This window comes from Rhododendron vialii, chromosome 12a, assembly GCF_030253575.1.
Source record: "Rhododendron vialii isolate Sample 1 chromosome 12a, ASM3025357v1".
In the NCBI taxonomy this organism is placed as follows: domain Eukaryota; kingdom Viridiplantae; phylum Streptophyta; class Magnoliopsida; order Ericales; family Ericaceae; genus Rhododendron; species Rhododendron vialii.
The window spans coordinates 6,086,119-6,112,369 of record NC_080568.1 but is presented as its reverse complement, the minus strand read 5'-3'; the positions used below and the strand labels follow the sequence as shown (position 1 = coordinate 6,112,369).

The following is a 26,251-nucleotide window of genomic DNA, read 5'->3' as shown; positions in this document are numbered from 1 at the left end:
TATGACAACCTTATCTCATTGTGATGCACTGCCGAATTAAATTGCAGGCGACGGGCGGAGATGGATCCCGATTTAGAGGGGTCAGAATGGAAGTTAATTGGGTCGAAACGGCGATGGGTTTCAATACAAAAGCCAGTTCCTTCTATTTGAAGTCGTATATATACTCGAAAAAGAAGCTGATGCACAGTGTACATGAGCATTGCTCCCCTCATTGATGCACATACTTTTTTAAACACATAATCTCATAAAATTACAAATCGAAATATCCGGCGCCTCTGATAATCTTATAGATAAGCTATCAAATTTGAAGCCAAATTGGGCTACAATAGTTTCAAGTTTCCCTCATGGAATTGGATGTATAACTACTTTTCCAGTAGCTCTGTTTGTTTCGATGTAAGAGAAACCTTCGACAACCTTAGCAAATGGAAATGGTCCCTTGGAATCAACAACCGGCTTCACCTTGCCGCTTTCTAGAAAAGGATTGAGCTTTTCCAAGACGGCACCGTTGGCAGTGACCACAAATCTGAAACCAGGTGGTATGACTGCACCGGTTAGGACCACCACGCTGCCCCCTTCCTGGACCACCTTCACCGCCTTATCCCCCTGCCCTGTCAATTTGGAAAGAGAATAACGAATTCATATCCTAAGTTTCACCAGTCGAGGAAAATGACATTTGAAGAAAGAGAAGGTCAAAACTCAGTTTCCAGCACACTTTTCAAATAACTACTTTTGAAAGCACAAATACTCGTCATTTTGAAATCATTTTTGTTTTTGAGGGAAAATAGTGTTCAAGAATTAGAGAACATCATTTTTCGCTTTATTCTCAATAAATTGGTTTACTTTTTACAGAATATTCTCTATAGACAAGTTTGAAAATCTGTCAAACTGCCAACTAAACGAGTTTTCCTGAAAAGTGTTGTAGTAAACTGAGTGAAAATAGTTTTCAAGAATTAGAGAACATCATTTTTTGCATTTTCTCAATAAATGGTTTACTTTTAACAGAATATTCTCCATAGACAAGTTTGAAAATCTGTCAACCAAACGAGTTTTCCTGAGAAGTGTTGCAGTAAAACTGATTCTGAAAACAGATCCACAGTAACTATTCTCATACATCCATGTGATGACAATGGTAATATGATCTTACCAACGGTGTCATAGACGACATCGTATTTATCCGGTAAGTCTTCAAAGTTTTCTTTAGTGTAATCAATAGCCAAATCAGCTCCCAAGCTTTTAAGCACTTCCAACTTTCCAGTGCTGGAAGTTGCTGCAACTCTAGAAGCACCAAATACATGTTTTGCTAGCTGCCTCAAATACACAAAAAATGTTCATCATAACACATAATAGGAAAATCTAATACATAAGTGAAGCTCATAAATCGCAAGCATCCAACAATCTGAGGTATCAAGCTATTGTTATGGGCTGATGCAGTCGTTTACCACTAGAGCATAATGTGTGTAATTTACTGCTGGTCTAATCCCGTCGTCTCCTTGTTGATCTTCTGAGTGTACCTCAAAACTTAGTCACTATATATGGCCGGAGACAGAAACTGCGGTGATACAGTTTCAAGCCATGGATGCTTAAGCCAGTGGACAAAAAGTTTTATATGTAATTCTAGTATAATCACACCCATGAATAGGCAGGTTATTTGTACATGACGTAGCCCTTGCTTCTACATGCAGTACTTTCGCCTAGATAACTTGCATTTCTGTTGACTATGTACGAGAAGTAGAGAGGCATGTTTGCATACGATCAAACTCCCAGCAAGGTAAGAGAAGCGAAGTAAAATGGGCTAACCACATTAGAAACCAAAGATGATGCGAAAGCAAACTGGTATAGAATTGAGTTGACACGAGCATAATGCTTGAGATTTGTAGAATTAGAAAAGTCAGAACATCAAAATTTTCACTCCATGAGGCATAACAGAAGAAAACCTCGACTATATTTTTTTTTTGACCGGCAAGGAAACCTCAACTTCTTCTGAGTTCAATTCATTATGAGGCTTTAATGCGTTGGTGCAGCCACAAATACAGCAAACCAAGTCAATGAAGAAATGTAAGACTCCAAAGTTTCGCGATGTTACTCTTCTCCTTCCATTAATTTTTGTTAACTAGACAGGGTAAAGCGATTTGATAACGAGGATGCTCATTCTGAGAGCTAAAAACTAAGAACCATAGAGGAGCTTCATGTCATGCATGCCCTTGGTGCGTGTACCTAGATCACAATATCAAAACTAACGCATGCCCTTGCACATATTTGGTCTTCAAGATGATGGTTCCATGTGCTTCCATTGCACATTCAACAATAACTTCTTATGGATAATGCAGAATTTATTGAAGTTGCAATTATATACCTGAATTACTAGGGATCCCACTCCACCAGCACCACCCAAAACAAGGATAGATTTGCCATCTGAAAACCCAGACCTCTCAAGGCCTTCATAAGCGGTCTGAATTGCAAGCGGAAGACCGGCAGCCTGAGCAAAATCCAGATTCTTGGGTTTCAGTGCCAACAACTTCTCCTCAACAGCTGTGTACTCCGCGAAAGATCCAAACTGTTTAGGCCCTTCCAGTGCTTTCTCATTTATGTTCCCATACACTTCGTCTCCCTCTTTTAGGCTCTTTACTTGGCTGCCAACCTTAACCACCACACCAGCTACATCGTAGCCTGGAACCGTCTGCACCGAAAGAAACCCCATCAGAGGTGAACGAATAACCATGGAATGCTGAAGTTTGGCTACTCAACTAGCTCAAACAACAGATAAAAGGGAGTGAAATATAGAGACATTCTTACGTCAGTAAAAGGGGTTTGAGGAACCTTTACTCATCAAATAAATTCTAACATAATCAACCACTGAGGATTCCAATGCCACTAGGGATGCAAAGAAAATGAGTTACAGACAATATTTTCTATATATGGAAAACTCATCCTTAATGATGCAGAGGTGACCATTTTAAAAATAAAGAACCAAAATGGTTGGTGTTTTGGTTCAAAACTGCGCAAGCAAAAATCATCAGGTCAAGCACCTGAATGAAACTTAGCAAGGTTTCCAATAACAGTAGTTTTCCTTGGTCATGTTTTGCCGCCAAGTTAGAAATATTGATACAGAAAAGGACTAATGGCAATCCAATAGATTTATTGGCAATCACATATTGGACCTATTGCCAATTCCTTACTCAAAAATTTTAATTTTTGTTTACTTCTGAGTTTATCTCAGACCTTCACCATTCAACCTACAGTCATTCTTGGACTAGAGTGCGTGTTTATTGTAAAAGGACTATGTCCAATGGGAGGAGAAGCAGTCGAAGGAGTGCATTCTAGAGTTATGATACGGACCATATGAAATTGTACAAGCAAGAAAATCAGTAACTACATACCCATTTCCTATAATAATTAATCAACCACACCACAAGAGAATGCAAAAATAAACACCCAGCAAGAAATTACTATCAGGGACCATTTAGAGCCCTTAGGGGCTTTATTGATGAGTCACATCGAGCTGGTGGGTTGTTCAAGCTTAGTTTGAAAACTTAATGACATTTAACAATCTAATCAGGTTTGGTTTGTCTGTCATCACAATTCGATGTACGTGAGTTTTAATCAAGCTATCAGCCTATCACGATCCGACCTTGAGCGGTCAGTTTCATTTTATGAAACAGCATAAGCTGATCAAGCTGATTGATGGGTTGTATACGTTTAGGTTAAAAATTTCAACGAGCCAAAAATGCTTTTCAAGTGTTTTAGCCAGTTGAACACGACTACGCAAGGTTGAGTAGCTTAGGTTCATCTATCCCCAAAAGCAAACCAAGTCACACGCAATCATGATGTACGCAATGTTGAGCGTGAAGACTGATCTGTTTTTTGTGACCCTGGTCCAGACCACCGTAAGACTGGTCCAGACCAGCGTGTTCGCGCTTGAAGAATTGAAGTTTCTGGAAATCTGGTCCGGACCAGAGTGAATTGTTGGTCCGGACGAAGGTGAAGTTGGTCTGGACGAACGGGCACGTGGAATTACGCGAGATGCGTGTTTTTTAGGATTTTCTGATGTACTAATTTGTTTGGACTATAAAGGAAAGTTAGGGTTGCCTTCTATTATAACTCTTCATACTTTCATCGTAATGAAACACCCCAGCACCCCGTGAAGTACGATTAAGCAATTTGCTTAACTCGGAACCACGTAAACCTCTTTGTCTTGTTCTTTTGTTGCTTGTGATTGTTTTCTGTTCTTAGTTTGTTCTTTGATTGTGTGTGTTTTCTTGTGGGTTTGGACGTTCGAATCCCCAACACGCAATGTAATCTTTACAATTTCTTCACTCATAAACTGGCGTGAGTCGTGAATGTACATAATTACACAAGTAGAGAAACAACAGAAACATTGCTATGTGGTTTCCTTTTGTTTCTTGCTTAATTGTGTGCGTTGGGTTAACTTGGGTCGATCACCCAATCAAATGTGTTAATCTTACTATTCTAACAATACTAGCTTTTGCCGATAGAAAAAAAAGAACTTTGGTCAAATCCGTAACAACATTCACCCAATCAAAAAGCTATGAAAACACATTCATTTCAACACCGATCAACAAAAAACTGAGCAAAAAGGCGAAAAACTCTACCGGGAGAGGAGAATCGGTGGCCTTGAATTTCCCTAGCCTCCTCTTGAAATCAACTGGGTTCAGAGCAGCTGCAGCAACTTTAACCAAAACCTGGTCATCTTTCACTGGAGGCACTGAAACACTAGAATCAAACTTCAAAACATCGACACTTCCGTACTCTCCATAAACCCAAGCCTTCATCTGAGAAGGAACAGAATAGGTGCTTTTGGCTTCAGTGGAGGCAGGGGCAGCTTGGGAATTTGCAGATACTCTGAGAGGTGAAACAGGGGATGAGAGCTTCTGTCTTAGGCTTCTGGGTGTGGTGAGTTTGAGTGTAGAGAGAGAAGATGAGGAGAGAGAATGTGGGTGATGATGATGGGGTCTGAGTTGCAGAGTTGTGGAGGAGAGGATGGGTTCCATTGTTGTGGTGGTTATTTTTGGGTGTTCTTGAACTGATTTTTATCAGCTAGTTTATCTGTTGTTGACAACCTTCCCATTGTATGGTGATTATTTGATTGTCCATGGGACTGACATTTGTCCTTGTTAAAGTAGTTAACTCAAAATTAATTGGAAATGAGAGGGAAGGCCGCATAGGCTCATATGTTCCCCGCTCGTGCGATTCCGACTCGCACGTAGAGAGGTTAACAAAGAATTCGAACACACAAATCACAATGACAAAGTGCAACTTTGACACAAACAAAAGGGAAAAGCCTCCTAAAACTTAATTTTGGTACTATGTCAAAACATCCAATTCAAAATCAATTGACAATGAAAAAAGATGCACTTATATATTATTTTTCAATGTGATAATTAATGAGTGTGGGAAATTTCAAACATTACAACTCAAATAAGTGAACAAACACAACTTTAAAATATAAAATTGTATCGCTAACCATTTGATGCATATAGATATGTGGGAAATTTCAATCATTCCAATCCAAATAAGTGAACAAGCACAACTTTAAAATATAAACTCTAGACAAAATTGTATCGCTAACCGTTTGATGCACATGGATCCACGTGCATTTTGGTTGAATTTGGCAGAAAAATTAAACAACCATCGACCTACGGCTCAAACCTATAGTTGAAAAAATCCACTATAAAAGGTGAAAACTATCTGATTTTTGGGAATTATTTATTTATTTTACTAGACAATGCATGATACGGATGAAAAGGAAGAAAAATATTAATTTAAGATTTTACAAAGTTTACTAAAATAAAAAAAAAAACTAGCTTAAAAGTCTCAAATATTTTCCGTTAAGAAATGAATATACAGATAGATTACTTTACGTATTTATCAATAAGTTGGATTTTAGTATAATGTATTGTTTGCAAGGGATCACACATATTTATTCCGATGTTAAAACTAAGTTTCTTTACTTATTTATCAATAAGTAGGGTTTTAGTATCATGTACTGTTGGCAAGGGATTTCACACATTTATTCTGATATTGAGACTAAGTTTCTTTGCTTGCTATAAGCGCTAAAGAATATATTTAACTTAAAAGTTTATTTGATAATTTTTAATTCTAATTTCTTATAAATACACTTACAAATTTGTCTTTTAATGTTAAAATTATATAGTAATAAAAGCATTAATGAAAAATTTTAAAGTGCTTTAATAAGAAAGTGAATTGTAAAAATTAATTACTGTATGTTTTATCTAAAATCCAGAACAGAACCTAAAAAACAAAGAAAAAAAGTATCCGCTCCACCAAACTGGTTGAACATCATCAATTACAGTAGTTTCTTTACCTTTACTTTTTGGTTAAACAGCCAAATCAGCGATTAGAATCAACTCCCTCAAACCGGTTTCTCTCTCTCTCTAAAAGCCACTTCCCTTTTGTGATTCATCATCAATTAGCTTCTTTACGACAGGTATCCATTCGATTCCTCTCTTTTTTTCGGGATTCATTATAGTATCTTGTGGGTGTTGTGTTTATGAGATTTGCGGGAACATCAGTTGAAAACCCACCTGTATATATTGATCAGCTAATATGTATGTAACTGTGCAATTCTGTATGCATGTATTGTCGATTTTGAAATTGTTTAATTCGGACAGGTATTTTATTTTTATTTTTTGGGAATAACTACGATCCAACCTGTTTTATTTTTGTATCTCACTTCATTCGTTGATTATACGAAGGGCTTGAGTTGGGTAATGGGCTGGAGAATTTGATGTGCTAGGCCAAACTAACTCCCGGAGTCCCGGGTGCCATTATGGGGAAGTCTATACAGAGCTTTGTCTGGCTTTAATCCTACTCCTCGCTCGTGGGCAGTGGATCGGTCAAGGTGCATGTATCCTGGTTCGCACCCCCTGAGTTGTCAAGAAAAAAGAGAGGAAGAAACTCTATACATTTTGACATACAACTTAGTTGAAAAAAAAAAAAAACTCTATACATACAAAAAAAAAAAAAAACATACATTCAAAAAAAAAAACCTAGTTGAAAAAAAAAACCTCTATACATGCAACCTAGTTGGTATTTACACACCCAGAGGTTGCCCCTGTGGTTTGGGCGGATTTCCAGGCTTGGAAATACTCCTCAAGTTATGAGGTCGATTCCCCACCGGGAGAGTACCCTGCAGTAAGTGGGGGACTGTGACTGGTGTGGCCGCGCTAGCTCCCCGGAGGTTTGGGTTGTGCCATCGGGTCCACATAATGTTTGGCTGTAGGGCTGTTCCTCCGTTACCAAAATAAAAAAAACAAAAAAAAACCTAGTTGGTATTTTCCTTCACGGCTACACAAGATAGTGGTGCTAAATTATGTATGCTGAAATTGTTGTCTAGCTATGCTGGGTGATATCCTATGCAGCTGGGGGAATAGCTGAGCACTTGTCCATTTAGAAAATCTTATGAAGCACATGAAAGGTATAGGAATGGGGTATCTGTACAATATGGCTGGTGAAAGCAAAAAAAAGGGAGATGGTTATGGGCGGAATATGTACGTAGAATTTGTATTTTTGGATTTGTAGCAGTGCGTATGTGAAATCACAAAACCAAATGCAAATATTAGTTAAATGAATTAGTTATTTGAGAATCCAACTTAACGAACCAGAGTTAAACTCCAAAAGTAAGGTACTGTGTGAGGTAGGTTGATCGGACTGGGAGAAGCTGCTGTGCAGCTTCGTGCTGCACAGCGTGTTGCACACCCGCTGGCGAGCCTTGCCGGCATTGGTCCGGCAATCGGAGATGTTCACCGCATAGAGCTCATCGAGTTCTACGTGTACGCCAAAAATCAGCTTGATCAAATATTGTTAAGTGCCTCATCGGAATATATATAACTTGAAAAAAATAAATCCTAATGGATACAAAACACTGGATCAAAACCACTGAATCCATTTTTTTCAAGTTATATGTATTCGGATGAGACACTTATCGATATTTGATCGAGCTAATTTTTGGCGTATGCGTAGAACTTGACGAGCTCTATGCGGTGAATGTCTCTGATCGCCAGACCGATGCCGGCAAGGCTCCCCGGAAGGTGCGCAGCACGCTGTGCAGCACGAAGCTGCACAGCAGCTTCCCCCAGTCCAGGTTGATCATTATATTAGAGTTCTTACAAACCAAAGGATAATTCTATAATCATTACAATGAGAAAAACACGTCCTATAAACTGGTGAGGTAGGTTTGTCTCGTAGTTTGGTTTGCCACTTCTCCATTGGATATGAAGTGAAAGACTGGGGTGAGACGTAGATGTATCCAATTGGGCAACCCCGTAAATCTTTTAGTCATTCTTTCTGAGTGTTTTGCGTGATTATTCTTCGCGTGTGTGTGGGTGTGGGTGGGTGCGTGTGTGGTTTGGGTCAAATTCACAACAAGTGATTCCAAACTCCAAAGGTACTCAAAGCGTGCACAAGTGATACCCAAGACCAAATTAAAACATTTATGTTTCGGGTACTCAGTTATGCATGGAGATGTACCATGCAAAGTTCTTGTACCAAATACAACCTAGCAATTTTTTTTTTCTCTCAAAATATTGTGCTTCGTAGATAAATTTTTATGTCAAGCATACTGTTAAATCATAGCCACAAAAACTGGTGAAATACCAATGTCAAAATGGTTTTCGAAACGTACCTTTTTGTAATGGTCAGAACTCCAAACTCGTAGATTTCTTCTGAAATTGCACTCACCAAGCAACTTTGCTAATTACCATCAATGATAAGTTGGATTACCTCTCTCTGCAGAATACTCAATGAGGAATCCAGTGCTCAGCATATTCAATTGCTAGCATCGTTGGTGTTTCGATTGAAGCCCTCGGTGCAATCTCTTTATGGCTGCCAGCTATTTTTCGCAGATAGGCGTTCATACAGTTACACAATCCTCCCCTTCTCCCACAATCTCTTGTGTATATAATGCACCTCATATTGCAGAAGTCTCACGTATCACTAGTGCTGATTCAGTACACGGACATTCAAGTTCTTCATCAGATGGGTTGACCGCTTCTAGAGTCCTTAAAGATGTACATATAGTAAGAAAACCAGGAACTTTATTTTTCTTTCATCATATTGCTAATTTGCAATGGTACTTATGCTTGCCGCTAATGGTCATGCACTTCTCTGCTTTCTTAAAGCATATATCCTTTCTCCCCGATCCTTCGGAGTCCTCACTTTTCATTTCGTAAGAACTAGAAAGGTTCATACTTGGATGCACATGCTGTGGATTCAAATGGTTAATTTGTCAGCTTATCTAATTTTCTCAGTCAGCACGGTTGATGGATGATTTTCTTGCACTTGCCAGAGACAACACAGACAAAGATTTGGAGACCTGTGGGGTTCTTGGTGCTTTCCTTGTAAGATTCCGTTCTCGCCTATTCGTGCTAGAACTGATATGATTTGCTGCATCATAACCGTATATCAATCCTGAAATGTTGCCTCAGGCTCATGACGTTGCTTTTGGACAATATAATTTGTGGATTTATTGAACCCATACAAGGCAACTGTCTTAGATACAGCTGGGATTGTCCAAGTACAGATTTTGATTAGCCTAGAGTTAAATTTACTCAAATCCGTAGTAAAAATTTAGAGCCTCAGGGCAGTAAATGAGCTAAGTCGGGCTGAGCTGAGTCAAGCCAAACCAAGTAGCGGGTTTTTCAACCTTGGCTTCAAAAATTATCATGTTCAAGCTTCAAATGTGTGCTCAAGCTTTGTTTGTCTTTCAAGCAACTGGGCCTCATGATCTTTTATTGAGCTGTGCAAGCCAAGTCCAAGTAGCTTGGTTTTCTTTTCATTCAGTGCAGGCTCATTGGGGAGAGTCTGAGCCAAGGTCAGGAAATTAATAGTTTCAAACTGTTTTCAAGCATGGTTACTTGTCGATCTAAAACAATGTCCCACTCAGTAGAAAATTCTTCAAAATAGTCTATTTTTCTCCACTATTGGTATCACGTTAGGAAAGGAAAATCCAATTAGCATAATGAGTTGATCTAGAACGAGGGAATGCGAGTCGGCTCTAGTGGCTTGATTCATTTGACAGCCCTAAAAATCTTGTAATATGGGAGCTTTTCCTGGTAGGTAATTATTCACTGGTGAACACTTGACCCTTGTATTTACCAAGAACTTAATGTCATCCACCTACTGGATCATCGTTCAACTATCTCAATTGGTGCCTAGTGATCCTTGAATCTCAAGGTGTACTGGTTGAAGCCTCCTAGATGGACAATTCATGTGACCTTGTAGAAGAAGTTGTTAGCCTGGGAGACAAATGGCAATATTTTTTCTTTCTTCCTCCAAAATACTGTTCCATGTTCTGTGGTATAGTACTTTTAACTTTTCTTGCGTTCTTTTTCCTCTGGTGTTGAGTTGTCAATGGGGTTGAATGGAATACTTTCTTGATTAGGAATTGATTATTGTTTCTTCTGTTTCTATCCAGAGAGGGGGAATTTTCCATGTCACGACTCTGATAATCCCGAAGCAAGAATCAACTTCCAGTTCTGTATGTTTTTTGGTCCCTTTTCTCTTTTCTCTTTTATGTATTTTTCCTATCATTGTCTTTATCTACAAGGTCTGTTCCTGGGTATTGCAAGCTGCTGATGTAAATTTACTGGTTCCTAGTGTCAGGCTTTGTACGAGGAGGAGATCTTTTCTATACAACACGAGCAGTCCCTCTTTCCTGTTGGTTGGATCCATGTATGCATTTCAGCTCCTACTCCTCTTTTGCCTGATGGTCAAACTAGTTGATTTGCTTTGCGCGATATCATTGCTTGCTTTATCTTTGTTTGTGGTTGGGAATGTACTTCAAGATTTCAGAGGCTTGAAAATTTCTCGTTTTTTGGAATCATTACGACATATTAGCAGATTTTCTAAATTGGCTGATGAACAGTAAATAATCCAGGGTTCTTTCAATGTGCTTGAACATGTTTGGAGCTTTGGCATCGAGGGGGATATTGTTTTTCCTTTTTCACTATTCAATGGAACTCAAGTAATTCATTAATTTGATCAAGATTATTTTTTATTTTTCCTGAAATGTCTTAAGCTTCAAATTCACCAACTTCATGGAACTTTTGAAGCAACTGAGTTAAGTTGGCCAGTGAAGTTACCTGATTCATGATTGAGCTTTGAAAATGACCTGACTTGTTCATGTAGGGTAAATTAGCGACAGAATCTCCAACTTTTGTTTATTAATGTTTGGTCCTTAATTTAGAAGCCTAATCTTTTGTTTATGTCAACAGACACATCCTTCTCAAAGTTGTTTCATGTCATCAGTCGATTTGCACACCCAGTTCTCATATCAGGTATCATATTTTTTATATTTAGGATTGGCTTATGTAAGTGCAAAATTTTTATGATTGTCAATGGCATGCGTCAAAACACATTTGTCCGTGTAATTGCGATTATTTGATTATTGAGTTGTATTTTATTTATTTTTGTTTCTAGAGTGTTTGTTTAGGAAGTGGAAGGAAATCAATATTGTGTATTTGAGAGTGAGTGTTTTCATATAGGTAGAAAAGGAAAGAATTGTTCTCGGGAGGAAACAAATTGGTGCTCATGGAAAGACTTGCTGGACATGGAAAGAATTTGCTGCACATGGAAACGATCAATCGGTAATTAATCTAAGCAATCTATTAAGGCACGAGATAAGGCATACAACAGTAAAAAAACATATTCGTTTTTGGGGGCTTTTCAAATACAGAGAAAAAAGAGGTAGACAAATGACTTGCTATTGAATATTGAAGAAAAAAAAAGAAAGGTGCTGTACGTGCAATACATATTGGGTTTGAAGTTCAAACAATATGGTGGGGTTATATCTTTGAATCTTGGAGTAAAAAGAAGATCGATGGATCTTTGAGCGTTCAATACAACTTCAAGAGGTTTACAACATCAACTCAATTAATCTCTGAGCAAAGTCCTTCGGTGGATTCCGGGAGGCAAACGGAAGGCTTGTGGATTCAAGGCAGCGGCGGTCAAGCACCGGGTGTAGTGAATGTGGATTCGGCACGTAGGTCTTAGGACGATTTGTGAGGATTCAGAATCGTAGGGTAAGATTGCTTGTAACCGCACAATGTTTTATAGTGTTTGATTCCTTCCTGTGGTTTTTTCCCATTTAGGGTTGTCCACATATATCTTGTGTTCATCTCTTTATTGCTTCTCGTTCGTGTGATTAGCTTATATATTGATTGGTGGATTGATTTATTAAAAAGATAAAAAAAATAGCAAATATTTATAAGCCTAGGCAATCTAGGATTTTTCAGCTTATTGTGTATAAGTTATAACTGTTTGATAATTTCTGTCTGCAAGGATGCCTACATGCGGGTGTTTCTGCTTTTTAAATGTTTTTCCCATCAGTTTACTACTTTTAGAAAGTTATTGCAGTTTGGCTGGTTCCGGTTTGGCATGGCATTGCTAAATGTCAGTAAGAAAAGGGACAAAGGGAATTTTTAACTTCACCTTTGAGAAGCAAGAGCCCGTAAGGACAACATGTGGAAAACAAAATTTGTCGACATGAAGAGTACTTGTTATGCTCGTCACTAGGTTTTTGCCTATGATCCCGATTTCTATCAGTGTTCTAAATGGCGGCCGCCGAGGCCGCCTAGGCGCTTGGAGGTACCCTACCGCCACGCCAATACCCCCTTGGCGTTTGATTTGGCGGTGTTTGGCGGCATCATCGACGTCTTTGGAGGCCTTTGGCGGCCTAAAATGTATAGTATTAAACTAATGTAGATCAAGTTTTGGAAGGGTATGGAGGAGAAGAGTTAAAGAAAGGAGATGAACTTTTAACTTGGCATTAGGGATCTCTGATCTCGTTTATTTCTACTTATTGTCTTATTCAACTTATTTGCTAGTTGCTACTACTTAATTTCATTTGGGTTTGTACATTAAACTTTGCATTATGGTTATGTAGAACTTTGAACTTGTATTTGAACTTGTATTATGGATACATAGAATATAGTTTGATTGGAAAATGGTTTGTTCAAAAAAAAAAAAAAAAAGGCCGAATTGCTTGGTGGCGCCTAGGCGGCTTGGCGCTTGGAGGTGGGTCTCCGCCCTACTAGCACCAAGCGCCATTTAGAACATTGATTTCTATAAACCACTTAGCGATGATTGGAGTTTTGTGTCATGTGGACTTTAAATTTTGGATAATTTTGGGAAGAGTTGCGCTTTATCCGCACAATTTTCCAGATTTTTGAGTGTTGTGAGTTGTGACAAATTGGACTCCATACAATTGGTTTCAGTTTAGACCATCCATTTACGGTCATGGGATTGAAATTCTGGAGAAGCAGTAATTCAGTGTCGAAGGGCTTGTTTTGTCCATATGGAGCTCACCTGTAATCCATATGGCGATTATGCTTCCTTGCTCCTAATTTCTTACCATGGATTTGGTATGCATTAGAAAGCCCAGCTTCAATGAGATCATCCCAATTCAGAACTCAAATCCTTGGCAATTACAGGATAACCCTCCTGTCAACTGAATGCTCTTTGCTATGTAATTAAATTGTTTTGTTTAATATGTGCATGTGTTATAGCTTGTTTCTTCCCTACGAATGGATTTTCGTTCCAGTTCACCTTTTCGTCTTCAATTCATGCTTTTGTGTGAGTGTCTTGGAGCTTATGATACAGGGTTCTGTCGTCTTGTGTGCCCTTGCTCACTTGGTTCTTCTTTTCCAGGTAATGGTACCTGAGGCCATTGCCATTGTCATGGCTCCCACTGATACAAGAAGGTATGCTACTTTCCTCGAAATTGTTTTCTATTTCACGTACCAATTATCTTTTATCCGCCACATATTTTTTTCATCATTTCCCCAGGGAGGAGGTGAGCTTTTTGGGCTTTTTGAAATTCGGAATCTTACCTACCTTTTTAGGGTCTAGTTGCTATCTGCTAGTCATTCTACCACCGTTAGTTGGCTGTGAAGCATGTATGAATATGTAATTATCTTCTACGTGTCCATCGACAAATTGGTGAAACAAGTACATTTTGATTAGCAGCTAGTAGAACACCATGTAAATGTGTAGCTCTAAAAAGTCGCACTTCATAATATTTGCATGACAGCGATAATCATGAAGTGCGGTAACTTACCATGGCCCTATGTGGGTTTAGACTCACCTGACTCCTCACAAAGTATCACCGCAAGAATCGATACAATTTCCATATCAAAAGGAATTGCACAGTTTCAAGAAGCTTACATCTCTCTCCAAGAAAACTGCCTACATGTTTCAATCGGCAGCTTATGGTGTTTAAGTTGGACAAATATAAGAGCATTTCACCTTTAGAAGTTTCACACTTACTGAGTGATGTGATCTCAGGAGCTATGGAATATTCAGGCTATCAGACCCAGGTGGGATGAGCATACTGAAGGAGTGCCAAGAGACGGAATACCACCCTCATAGAGAACCTGCGGAGGGGAGTCCCATATACGAGCACTGCTCCAACGTCTACGTTAATCCTAATATCAGGTTAGAAATATGCGATTTGCGTTGAGGCAGTGGTTGAAATGCAGAAATGCTGCTTTTTATGTGTATGGTGTAGCATTTTTAGTGCTTGTAGTTGAACAAGCATAGCGCTTGAGTTGGGCAGTTGGCCCTCAGAAGTGAACCTGGTAATTGGTGGGAAGATGTAAATGTAATGTTTCTGTTTTATTTTTGTTTTGTTTATATATGTTTTGATATAATTAGCTAAGTAACAATTAATGCATTTACGATGATTATATTCAAGCGAAGTAGTATGTATCAAGATTCCCTCAGGTAATCATTCACAAGACACAAATTAAGATCCACTACAGCTCTATTCGATGATTTGAGCTATTCATTTTGTAAGACTACGTTACTATATAGAGATTAAATTGTACACGGCGGGGCCGTGTACAATGGTTGTGCGGCAAAGTCATAGATGACTGCCAGGTCACCACTTGGCTCATCTAGCCCGTTTAATTTCTCTCTCTCTCATCACATTCTCACACTCAATTAGTTTAATTCTTTTAAACTATTTATATATATGTATATATTAAAAATATGATTAAAAATTTAATTGTTTCAATTTTCATTCTTATTAAACCGGTGCAAACATCGTAATTTTATTTTGTCTTAGAACCCTGTAGAGCAGAAATTTGATTATAAGAGTTTTAGAGACAAAATTTAATTATGACCCTTTAGAATAATATGATCAGAATAAAAAGATCTTTGCACCGACTCAAACGGATTGAAAATTAGAGCACTTAAGTTTTTAACCATATTTTTTTAATATATAAACGGTCTAAAAAAATTAAGTGCATCAAATTTCAATCTGTTTGAACCAGTGGGAAGATCTTATTATTTTGATTATTTTATTCTAAATGTCATAATTAAATTTTGTCTTTAGAGCTCTCATAATCAAATTTCTGCTTCGTAAGATACCAAATATTGATGTTCAAGCAACATCAATATTGATGTTCAAGCAACTTGACTTTCAACATACTTATCAACAAAAGAAAAAAAAAACATTGACTTTCAACATGAATGAGACCTTTGTTAAATCCCATTTGACATCACATAAGGAATCGTCACATACAATGATCATTGCCAATGCACTCCAAGCCTATTGTTTTCCAGGTTATGGTGACATGACGCCTGTATCTTGCAAAGTAACTTTCCAATCCAAGATTTTGTTCAGGTAAAGGGAGCACCTTATCACTTGGGCTACCCTTCTTTCTCTTCTGACAAAATAGTTATACTGTTACAAAGTAGATACGGCTAATCTTTTGAAAAAGGAGTCTCCGAAGTAGAAGTTCAACCATTTTTTTTTTTCAATCATGTAATAGAATTAATTACAAAAATTTCTATCTTAACTTATCAACAAGGTATTAACACCATCTTCATAAGAATTGAGCACTCCACCTTATTGCACCTAAAGCATTGATACAGTGTCAGTCTCGATGTTTGAACTGCTCAGGTTCGATCCTAAACTTGATTGTCTACTTAGGCATAAAAAATGAAAAGACATACAAATTACTTGTTAGGTTTACGTTACAGGAATTTTTTTTGTTGCCCCATGCATGCAGGTAGGGGGTTGCCGAAGGCTATGGGCTTGTGTGGCTTTCCGGGGCTGGCTGTCCATTGATATACCCCAAGCATTGATACACAACCGAACTATATATATATGTGTGTGTGAGTCCCAATTTTGAACTTGTAAAAGTTCACTATTTTATGCTTTGTTTAGAACTTAGGAAAAATGAGAGAGAAATGAGAGGAAGTGGGAGGAAAAAAATTTGCTATTCCTAAAATTTGATATTATTTTTCTCTCTCTTTCTTTTCTAACCAAACAAAAGAGGGGGAATTTTTTTAATTTTCCTTCTTTTCCTTTCCTTGAGTTTCAAACAAAGCTGAGAATCTCTAGCCCTTACCTTACTCAAATGAGTTAAAGGTCTCTTTCTTATCATCCACTCCAATGGCAAAACCCATTTTCAACAAGTTCACATAGAGAATCTCTGGCATCCACTCCAATGGCAAAACCCATTTTCAAAAAAGTTCTTAGAGAATCTCTGGCATCCACTCCAATGGCAATCCCATTTTAACCCAAAATCCTCGCCACCAGAGAAATTCCTTCACCATCGCCTTCAATTTTCAACCAGATTTTTTCAAATCACGACCGAAGATCCATCCATCAAGCTCTTCGGCGAAATCACTAGGGAAATATATACATATATATAAGCGAGTCCACGAGAGTCCTTTCAGTCTCTTTACGCGATTGAATTTATCCGAATAGGCACCAAGGGAGTACACGAGTTCCAATGGTAAACAGTTTCCCCCCCTCCCCTCCCCCCCCCCCCCCCCCCCCCGCTCTCTGTGACATATATATATACAATATAAAAATGTGCCAACGAAAGTTGTAATGGATGTTTTTATTTACTTATTTATGAAAAAGAAGATTGCAATAGATTGTGTGGATATGCAGGGCAGGATTAGCGGTGAAGAAGGATGGTTATCTCTAGGGCCATGGGGAGGGAAAGGTGGTGCATATGCAACTTACAAGCCTGACGGACCTATAATGCAGATAACTATTCGTTATGGAAATGTTATCGATTCAATTTTATTTGAAAGTAAAAGTCGCGATGGCGTCGTCATAGGAAGCTCCATAAAAATCGGTGGTTCTGGTGGCGGTTCGTCTGCAAAGGTGTGCCCCTCTTTAGCTTATTCACAAATTCGGACAGAGATGTATTGGAGTCGGATCCATCCGATGCACGTGGTTCCTCACATGTCGGATGGTTCCGGACAACATGGTGTCCAAATTTGTGCATGTTTGTTTTTGTCTGTAGCTTTTTTTTTTGTTTTGTTTTTTTTTTTATTTAAATTTTTGATCTTTAGTGTTGAGGCGAATAGGCAAGTGAATTATGTAACAAAAACTACAATAATTTCAGCTGATTTTTACTTTTATCTTTTATGCGTCCCAAACAAAGGCCTAACTTAGACTTGCGTTTGTTTAGTTCTCCATCGACAGTTCAGTAGAGCAATTCTCATCCATAAGCCTGACGTACAAAGACTATCGTGGATGTGTAGTACTCTCATCTCTCAGTTTTAATACAAATCTAAGAAACATTGGGCCCTTTGGTAAGGGAGGGGGTCTTCCTATGTCCATTCCAATAGAAGGTGGAGTCATTGCTGGATTCCATGGACGTGGTGGAAGCCTAGTTGATGCAATTGGTGTATTTGTTGAACCAAAAGTCAAGGTCACCTTCTATCCCTTCTATTTTTCTCTTATCCAATTAATAAATCAAATTTCTCATGCTCATTTTATCTCTCATAAGTTGATTACGTAAGAGAACGGGCTCTGTAAGGGTTTCATTTTGATGATCTGAACTTCCACTTTTAAGATTCTCGATATGGAATTTCTTGATTCGTAATAGTTGCCTGAAATTGAGTTTAATACATTGGTTGTCACGCCCTCGATTTTTAACATAAATAAATAATCCATTTTAATAAATGATCCTCACATAGTACAGATAATACCCAAAAGAGAGAATTCCAAATAATCATTTACAAACTAGGTTTCCAAGTTTAAAGATTTACAACATTGGCACTACGGCCCAAACTCCATAATTAGTTAAAGACAGTAAATTTAGAGGTTATATAATATCTGAAATAAAAAAAAAAACTTCAAATGAATTTACAATTTAATCCTTTCAAAAGATCATAGAATCACTTCTCGGGATGGCTTTCAAAAGATATGAAGTCAAGCATGCACACCATGCACTCCGCGTCAAAATCCTTGAGATGTACCTGAAAATGATAGGTTGAGCTACACTAGCCCAGTAGAGAATTCTATACCTAAGCTATATGTAAATGCGATGAAACATGCCACAAGAATGAATGATTTCTAATGGACGATCGAAGATACAAAAGGCACAATGAACCAACAAACAGCGACTAAGGAATTCAATACGTCTTATGGATATCCCTTGCCATTCGTACAACAACTAGGAGCAACTTTAAGCACAAATCAATCTAATCAACCAAATACCGTTTTCTCAAATCTTTTTAAGATTTCTTGAATGACTGCCACCTTTATTTTCCTCATTTCTTACATTTTACCATCAAGGCTCTTCTATAAAAGGAAAACGTTTCCTTTTTTTGCCAAAATAACTTTGAGAAAACTCTCGACCTTCACGGGTCAAGCTCCGTTGATTCGCTTGAATACCGGAATCCGTTGATTTGTGCCCAAATAGCGAAACCGTTGATTCGCTTAGGAATACCGGAGGATTTTTCATAGAAATCCTTTTTCCAAAACTAAATTCCTTTCTTTTCAAAACTTTGATAAAAATCGATCATTTATTCCTTTGTTCGACAGTTACCATCTCAAGCAACAAACACAACACGAACTTCTATAACCAATTATAACTTTCTTCATCATGCGAGACATTCAACCGTATTACCACCCCTTGCGTTACAGTAAATTCTTTCAACCTGGGTTTCCGCATTACCACACCTTGCGTTGCGGGCCCTCTAGAGTCTCCGCATTACCACACCTTGCGTTGCAGGACCCTCAATTCAAATTCACAACTCACACAAACATATAAGCATTAACAATCCGAATACAATAAGGCAACACTTCCCAAGGCCACATTCTTTCATTCGTCGTCATTCAATGCATTTTAAACTCACAAACATGACCTTTTGTACATCATTAAACGCATTTGGTCACGTTATCTCTCAAAGTCTATCACGACACCCTACGTCACGTACCAATCCCACAAAGACTCCCGACACACCGCCCGCTAGGTTCTAAACGAGAATCTATGGAACGAATACCAAATGAACCTAGGATGATCCATCTAAACGAAGTACGAAGATACGAGTTACCCTATTCTCTTCCGGACCATTAGGCAAAACCCCATCGACCAACTATGAACCCTATGACATACTTTACGGCCAAAGATACTCAATAATGCCTCCATTGTACGTTTCTCTACTCACCAATCATCACGTCATGTTATAACGCTTAACAAGTCTATATCGATCATTAAGACATACCACAACATCTACTTCAATCAACCAAAAGCGTAAAATAATGAACGAGTATCCTAACCATTTAATTCTACACTTTTCTAAGCTACGACGACAGCCTAAAGTGATCGATTGGTCATTGAATCTTTCGAGGTACGAATAATCAAGTTTGGAAGTCATTTGAAGTTATTCAAAAGGTGTTTGAAGTGTCCGGGGTTCAAACGGGCACGAGAAGGAACAAATGAATCAAATCTGTCCGGAACAAAAGAGGGGTATTGATACCCCTGACCGAGGTATCAATACCTGGCCAGCGTTTGGTCCAGCCAGCGTTTGGTCCAGAGAAAAGTGGGGTATCGATACCCCTTTTGAGGGTATCAATCCCACAGACTTGTTCTGCAGATTTTCAGCCTTTCAACAACGAAATTTCAACAACAAACAACAAACCAAGCACGATCAAGGCACATAATCAACCTATAAACACATAGAGAGAGTAAGAAATTCCTACCTCAAGCTTACAAGGCCGAAACTCAAGATCCACTAGCGAGCCCTAGCTTTAAAACTTGAAATCCTCCATGAATACTCCTCTCCGAACTCTATCCAATGAATCACGAGATTGCAATCACGTCTAGAAGGTGGAACGGAGGTTGATAACCATGGGTTTTGAGTTTTGGGGTGAAGTTTTGTGTGTGGAGCAAGAGAGAGAGAGAGAGCCGAAGGAGAAAGAGAGATCTAGAGTCGGCTGGGGAGAGAGAGAGATGAGGGAGATTTTTGATCTCCTACAACACATACACCCCTTTTATACTAGCACCCAACTCAATTACACTTACACTCCCTCAAACAACAATCCTATCATTTAAGCCTCAAATCAAATAAACTCACAATTTTCCCATTATTCGGTATTCTAGCATTTATTAAACCATTAAACCATTTTTGAAAAATTACGGGTCTCTACATTGGTAGTCATCTCAACAAATCATATATATGTTCAAATTACATTGTTACTTACATAGACTTTTTGCACGGATCAGGACACATGTTTGTAGCCAAAATTATCTTTCCATAGCATTGCTCATTTGTTTTAAATAGAAGTAGGTGGAAAAATTCCTCAAGATACATTTCAATTTGGACCATTTACGTTTTGGGGATCGATAAATATTATTCAATCGGGCTCAAAATGAGATCAAATTAACCTCTTTTTTATTTTGGTGCATAATTAATAATGCATTTGGACTTACAAAAACAAAGGGCTTGAATAATTAAAATAGAATCAAGTGGTTGACTTACAGAAGATGGAGGAAGAGCTGAAGACTAAAATCAAAGAGTTGGAGACTAAAAATAAAGAGTTGAAGGAGAGGGAGGATGTATTTCAAACGAAGATGGAAGAGGTGAAAGCACAGAATAAAGAGTTAAGGGAGAGGATCGAAGTGATGGAAGTGACAAAGGTTTGTAGCCGAACTTATCTTTCCATAGCATTGCTCATGATATGTTGTAAATAGGAGCAAACAGACAAATTCCCCAAGATACATTTTAATTTTGACAATTTACTTTTATGGAGATCAAATTAACCTCTCTCTTTTTCGGTGCCATTAAACTAGAATCAGGTGGTTGACTTACAGAAGATGGAGGAAGAGCTGAAGAATAAAATCGAAGAGCTAAAGACTAAAAATAAAGAGTTGAAGGAGAGGGAGGATGTATTTCAAACAAAGATGGAGGAGGCAGAAACACAGAATAAAGACCTAAGGGAGAGGATCAAAGTGATGGAAGTGAGTCGTGACACAAGCTTTTAGCCGAACTTCTCTATCCATAACATTGCTCATCGATTTCAAATAGAAGCAGATAAACAAATTCCTCAAGATACATTTCAATTTGGACCGTTTAGTTTTTATGGAGACAAATATGATTCAATCGGGCTCATACCGAGATCAAACTAACCTCTTTTTTGTGTGTGGATAATTAATGCATTTGGACTTACAAAAACAAAAGGGCTTGAATTATTAAAATAGAATAATGTGGTTGACTTACAGAAGATGGAGGAAGAGCTGACGACTGAAATTGAAGAGATGAAGACTAAAAATAAAGAGTTGAAGGAAAGGGAGGATATATTTCAAAAGAAGATAGAGGAGGCAGAAGCACAGAATAAAGAGCTGAGGGAGAGGATCAAAGTGATGGAAGTGACACAGGTTTGTAGTCAAACTTATCTATCCATAGCATTGCTCATCTGTTTTCTGTTTTAAATAGAAGCAGACAGACAAATTCCTCAAGATACATTTCAATTTGGACCGTTTAGATTTTATGGAGACAAATATGATTCAATCGGGCTCATACCGAGATCAAACTAACCCCTCTTTTTTTGTGTGGATAATTAATGCATTTGGACTTACAAAAAGAAAGGGCTTGAATTATTAAACTTGAATCAGGTGGCTGACTTACAGAAGATGGAGGAAGAACTGAAGAATAAAATCGAAGAGCTAAAGACTAAAAACAAAGAGTTGAAGGAGAGGGAGGATGTATTTCAAATGAAGATGGGGGAGGCAGAAACACAGAATAAAGAGCTAAGGGAGAGGATCAAAGTGATGGAAGTGAGTTGTGACACAGGCTATAGTAGCCGAACTTATCTATCCATAATATTGCTCATCGATTTTAAATAGAAGCAGACAGACAAATTCCTCAAGATACATTTCAATTTGGACCGTTTAGTTTTTATGGAGACAAATATGATTCAATCGGGCTCATACCGAGATCAAACTAACCTCTTTTTTGTGTGTGGATAATTAATGCATTTGGACTTACAAAAACAAAGGGGCTTGAATTATTAAAATAGAATAATGTGGTTGACTTACAGAAGATGGAGGAAGAGCTGACGACTGAAATTGAAGAGATGAAGACTAAAAATAAAGAGTTGAAGGAGATGGAGGATATATTTCAAAAGATGATAGAGGAGGCAGAAGCACAGAATAAAGAGCTTAGGGAGAGGATCAAAGTGATGGAAGTGACACAGGTTTGTAGTCAAACTTATCTATCCATAGCATTGCTCATCTGTTTTCTGTTTTAAATAGAAGCAGACAGACAAATTCCTTAAGATACATTTTAATTTTGACTATTTACTTTTATGGAGATCAAATTAACCGCTCTTTTTCGGTGGACAATTAATGCATTTTGACTTACAAAAACAATAGGCTTGAATTATTAAAATCGAATCAGGTGGTTGACTTACACAAGATGGAGGAAGAGATGAAGACTAAAATCGAAGAGATGAAGACTAAAATCGAAGAGCTGAAGACTAAAAATATAGAGTTGAAGGAGAGGGAGGATGCATTTCAAACGAAGATAGAAGAGGCGGAAGCACAGAATAGAAAGCTGAGGGAGAGGATGGATGTATCCGCAAATAACCGAAATAACTCGGGTGAAGTTGGACCTTGCACAATCATGTAATCATATGCATCACTAGATGCATGATAATTATCATAATATACCCACTGACTGTGTTAATCATTAGATGCATGATAATGAATGTAATTTGGAACAATGTTAATTGACAAAAGCCACTCTTCCAGTGCAAAAGGGCAAGTTCCTATGGAGCCTTTCTCCTGGCCCGTCATCATATATGGTACCCGAGAACTCTTGAATTACTTCTTTTTCGGATTCATATACATTTATTAATAGTTGTAGACTCCATTGAAATGTACGATGTCGAAAGGTTTTGGACAGCGGTGCCCCATGAGCAACTGACACTTTTTTCTCCAAATAAAAGGTGATGAGTGCGAATTTTTTCACCCATATAGTTAGCGGCTGAACAAACTTTTCGTGATTAATGTAGCTGATGGATCATCTTGCTGCCTGCGCAGGCACTTATGAAGTTGGGCAAACATGAGCAAAAGTGGAAGAAAACCAGTAACTGTTGCAACCGGCCCGTTGTATTCTACTACATAGCTATATCGATGCCCGATCAAATTAAACCATTGCATGGGTCACTTGCTAGCTCGACATGATCGCGAAGAAAACAAACAAATCAAATTAAATAACTGAGTCTGAACTTAGAATGGGCCCGTTATTGGCCGCACAACAAGCGTGCTACGCCTTAAAACCCATGGATACGTAGGACACGTTGAATTTGAAACAGAAGATCTTTCTTCTCTCTCTCATTTTATGATGTAAGGAAAATTAGGATTTGTTCCGCTAACTAAAATAAGTACTACTTATTTTATGTATTGTAAGAGAATGACTTCTGTCTCGTAAAGTGATAAATAAGTACTTAAAAAAATAAAAACTTTAGCAGAATGAGACCTAATAGGGTCAATGTCACAGGGGTGGTCACATAGAAGGTAACGAGTCCAGTGAAAATAATCCCCTAGAAATAATGAAATGGACTGCTTCTTCAATTGTCATTTTACTGGGTCTGCATAAATTTTTCTAATACGAAAGAACCCAGTTGTTAAAATTTGGTTGCAATGGTTGGGTGGTTTAAGTTTTGGTGAAAATTCTAATTCGCATGAATCACAAATATCCAAACAACAACCCTCGGGTTAGTCTGACTGGGTGGTGGTTTCCTCCAAACACAATTGATTAGGGTTGGACTCTTGGGATCAGCAGCAAGAAGTAAATTTCTTTTGCATTTCCTAGCTCCAACATGCATGAATGGTTTGCCTTTGACTAAACCGGGAAGAGAATTAGTCGAAGTGCGCATAAGCTAGCCCAGGCACCCCGGACCCGAGGATCCTGTGGGGCACTCCGCCCTAGAAGGGTTGGCTATGCACAGCCGTTGATCTCATCAATCAACGGTCAAAATCAAAAATCAATTTTGACCGGTAAAAACTATTTCTTATATACCGGTCAGAATTAAAAACCACATCTCAGCCATTCATTGCCGAGATCGACAATCTGTGTGCGCCCTGCAAGATGCCCTACAGGGTATTGCACTACAGAATTTCCCCAGCCGGGGCAGCCCAACCGTCTAACAAAAAGAAAATCCCAATAACATTTGCGTGGCGGGGGCCCTTCTCGCATGGTATTAATATATGATGATATTGTCGCATTTCTCAGTCAAGGTTAGGTAGATTGCCTATAGTTAGGTCCATTCATGACTAACTATTGGCAGGATTAATCCATAGTTAAAGGCTAAACGCCAGAAACCAGCTACAGAATCGGCCAAATTATAACTAAACAGATGACAGTTTTATTAGCAAAAGCACTACGGGACCGATCAATAGTGGGGCCCATTTTTCAAAAATAATCAGCGGTTTGAATTAATTGCATGGAACCCCGAAGTTGGCCCCACAATTGGTCGGTACGTACCCGTCGGTCTCCGTAGAAGGGCTCTTTTATTAGTTAATGACTTGGTGAGATCCACCTTTAAAAGATCATGTCCATCCGCACACTTAATGAAATGGATTTCCGCAAAATAATAAATCGTTCATAAAAGATATCATTTGAATATGGAAAAGTATTCAATACACACTCTTTTTATGAATTTTTGTAGCCCATTTTACAAAACATTTTGGCTCATTTTATGAATTTTTATGTGTAACGACCCTGATTTTTGGTAAATAAAAAATTTCGTTTAATATTTAAATTTTATTTTAACTACTTGGTTTTGCTACAAAAAATTTCTTTTTAATTTTAATAATCCGTCATAATTAGATTTGAGACTTATAAAATTATATCTTTCACGTCGAGCAATCTAGTCATTTTCTAAAAACAAGTATGCTTATAAAAGCACTTGTATATTTTCCTAACGAGTTAGATAATATCTTTAAATTATATTTCTTGGCTAGAAATCCTACGTGGCAATTAGAGTTAGCTCCCAACCGATTAGTTGGAGGAACCGGATCACCGATTCACCTAGTTACAATTCCCTAACTATAGATGAACCTTTTTGACCGTCTTTGAACCTTATGAAACCCTCCGAACCCTATTGAACCATTAGACCATAGGAGTAATCATTTTATTCCTATGTTTAGTCATTTCAAACCCTAATTATGACCAATATTCCTTTACCCCTTGATCCATAATTGTTAGGGGAATTTTTGTCCTTTGGTTAATAGACCTTTGACTTGCCAATAAGCATGACAAGACAAGTCATACAAAGAATCCCATCATTTTGCTTCCAAGGGAAGCAAGACTAGCTTTGCCATGCATGCACACCTATGTTCTAGTCTTAAAATCCTAGACTTACTTTCCTAGATTTTCTTGGATGTATATAGATACAAGAGAGAGAGAGAGAGAGAGAGAGAGAGAGAGAGAGAGAGAGAGAGAGAGAGAGAGAGAGAGAGAGAGAGAAGGGCGGATGGAGAGAGTGGGGTGGAGTGTGTGCATGAGTTTTGATTACTTACACAAGCAACATTTATCGCCTTAAGCCTATTTTTACTACATGCCAACCCATTCTAGTCTTCCAAAGTACAAGGCTAGCCCATGATTATATTCTTTCTTGCAAGCAACCTCCTCATAGACTTGACAAGTCCAAAACCCTTCATGATGGCCTAAGATTTGGCCTAAATTGGAAATGACAAGTGAAGGAAGGCTAGGATTTTGGTTGAAGTCTTGAAATGACAAGACTATGGAGCAAATCCATGGGAGAAAGGAGAGAAGGGGGGGGGCCGGCCATAGAGGAGTGAGGAGGAGCTCAAGTGTTGGCTATAAATAGCACCCCATGCCTTCCATTCAACTCACACCATCACTTCTTGCTCTCACTTCTCTCTAGAAACCATTTCTGTTTTTCCAGGCAGCCTACTGCCCTTCGTAAATCCTCAGTTTTCCCCTGCTT

The 26,251-nt window shown here is 38.3% G+C and overlaps 3 protein-coding genes across 9 annotated transcripts in view; 2 read left to right on the top strand and 1 right to left on the bottom strand.

The window, feature by feature from the left end:
• Positions 1-161: 161 nt before the first annotated feature.
• Positions 162-5,107, bottom strand: LOC131310280 (2-methylene-furan-3-one reductase-like). The gene is made up of 4 exons (XM_058337204.1): positions 4,611-5,107; positions 2,354-2,677; positions 1,145-1,304; positions 162-608 (listed from the first exon to the last, which is right to left on the bottom strand). The coding sequence occupies exons 1-4, from the start codon at positions 5,007-5,009 to the stop codon at positions 343-345; spliced, it is 1,149 nt and encodes a 382-aa protein (XP_058193187.1). The 5' UTR covers positions 5,010-5,107; the 3' UTR covers positions 162-342.
• A 1,194-nt stretch (positions 5,108-6,301) lies between these two features.
• Positions 6,302-14,730, top strand: LOC131310278 (AMSH-like ubiquitin thioesterase 2). Of its 7 annotated transcripts, XM_058337200.1 has the most exons (9): positions 6,312-6,466; positions 8,773-9,056; positions 9,288-9,377; positions 10,454-10,516; positions 10,636-10,710; positions 11,253-11,315; positions 13,687-13,739; positions 13,825-13,934; positions 14,323-14,449. In XM_058337200.1, coding segments are annotated over exons 2-9 (654 nt in total). In that variant the 5' UTR covers positions 6,312-6,466; positions 8,773-8,858; the 3' UTR covers positions 14,325-14,449. The 7 variants fall into 7 exon arrangements, with proteins under 7 accessions (XP_058193182.1, XP_058193180.1, XP_058193183.1 ...); XM_058337198.1 differs by lacking the exon at positions 13,825-13,934 and having other exon boundaries at positions 10,642-10,710; positions 14,323-14,730; XM_058337196.1 differs by lacking the exon at positions 13,825-13,934 and having other exon boundaries at positions 14,323-14,730.
• Positions 14,731-15,504: 774 nt separating this feature from the next.
• LOC131309361 (uncharacterized) overlaps positions 15,505-26,251 on the top strand; it is a 29,932-nt gene continuing 19,185 nt past the window's right edge. Inside the window, exons 1-7 of the mRNA XM_058336018.1 lie at positions 15,505-16,784; positions 16,946-17,164; positions 17,475-17,717; positions 20,778-20,933; positions 21,093-21,254; positions 21,516-21,671; positions 21,909-22,070. Coding sequence (XP_058192001.1) covers positions 16,782-16,784; positions 16,946-17,164; positions 17,475-17,717; positions 20,778-20,933; positions 21,093-21,254; positions 21,516-21,671; positions 21,909-22,070 — 1,101 coding nt within the window. The 5' untranslated portion in view covers positions 15,505-16,781. The remainder of the gene's footprint in view (positions 16,785-16,945; positions 17,165-17,474; positions 17,718-20,777; positions 20,934-21,092; positions 21,255-21,515; positions 21,672-21,908; positions 22,071-26,251) is intronic.

Bases quoted from the DNA above. Each gene is read 5' to 3' on its own strand.
- LOC131310280 (XM_058337204.1), bottom strand. From the start codon at position 5,009: ATGGAACCCATCCTCTCCTCCACAACTCTGCAACTCAGACCCCATCAT. The intron at 1,305-2,353 runs GTATATAATTGC...TATTTGAGGCAG, and splicing joins TGGGATCCCTAGTAATTCAG to CTAGCAAAACATGTATTTGG. The intron at 609-1,144 runs GTAAGATCATAT...CCAAATTGACAG, and splicing joins TGTCGTCTATGACACCGTTG to GGCAGGGGGATAAGGCGGTG.
- LOC131310278 (XM_058337196.1), top strand. From the start codon at position 8,859: ATGGCTGCCAGCTATTTTTCGCAGATAGGCGTTCATACAGTTACACAA. The intron at 9,378-10,453 runs GTAAGATTCCGT...GTTTCTATCCAG, and splicing joins GGGTTCTTGGTGCTTTCCTT to AGAGGGGGAATTTTCCATGT. The intron at 10,711-11,252 runs GTATGCATTTCA...TTATGTCAACAG, and splicing joins TTCCTGTTGGTTGGATCCAT to ACACATCCTTCTCAAAGTTG.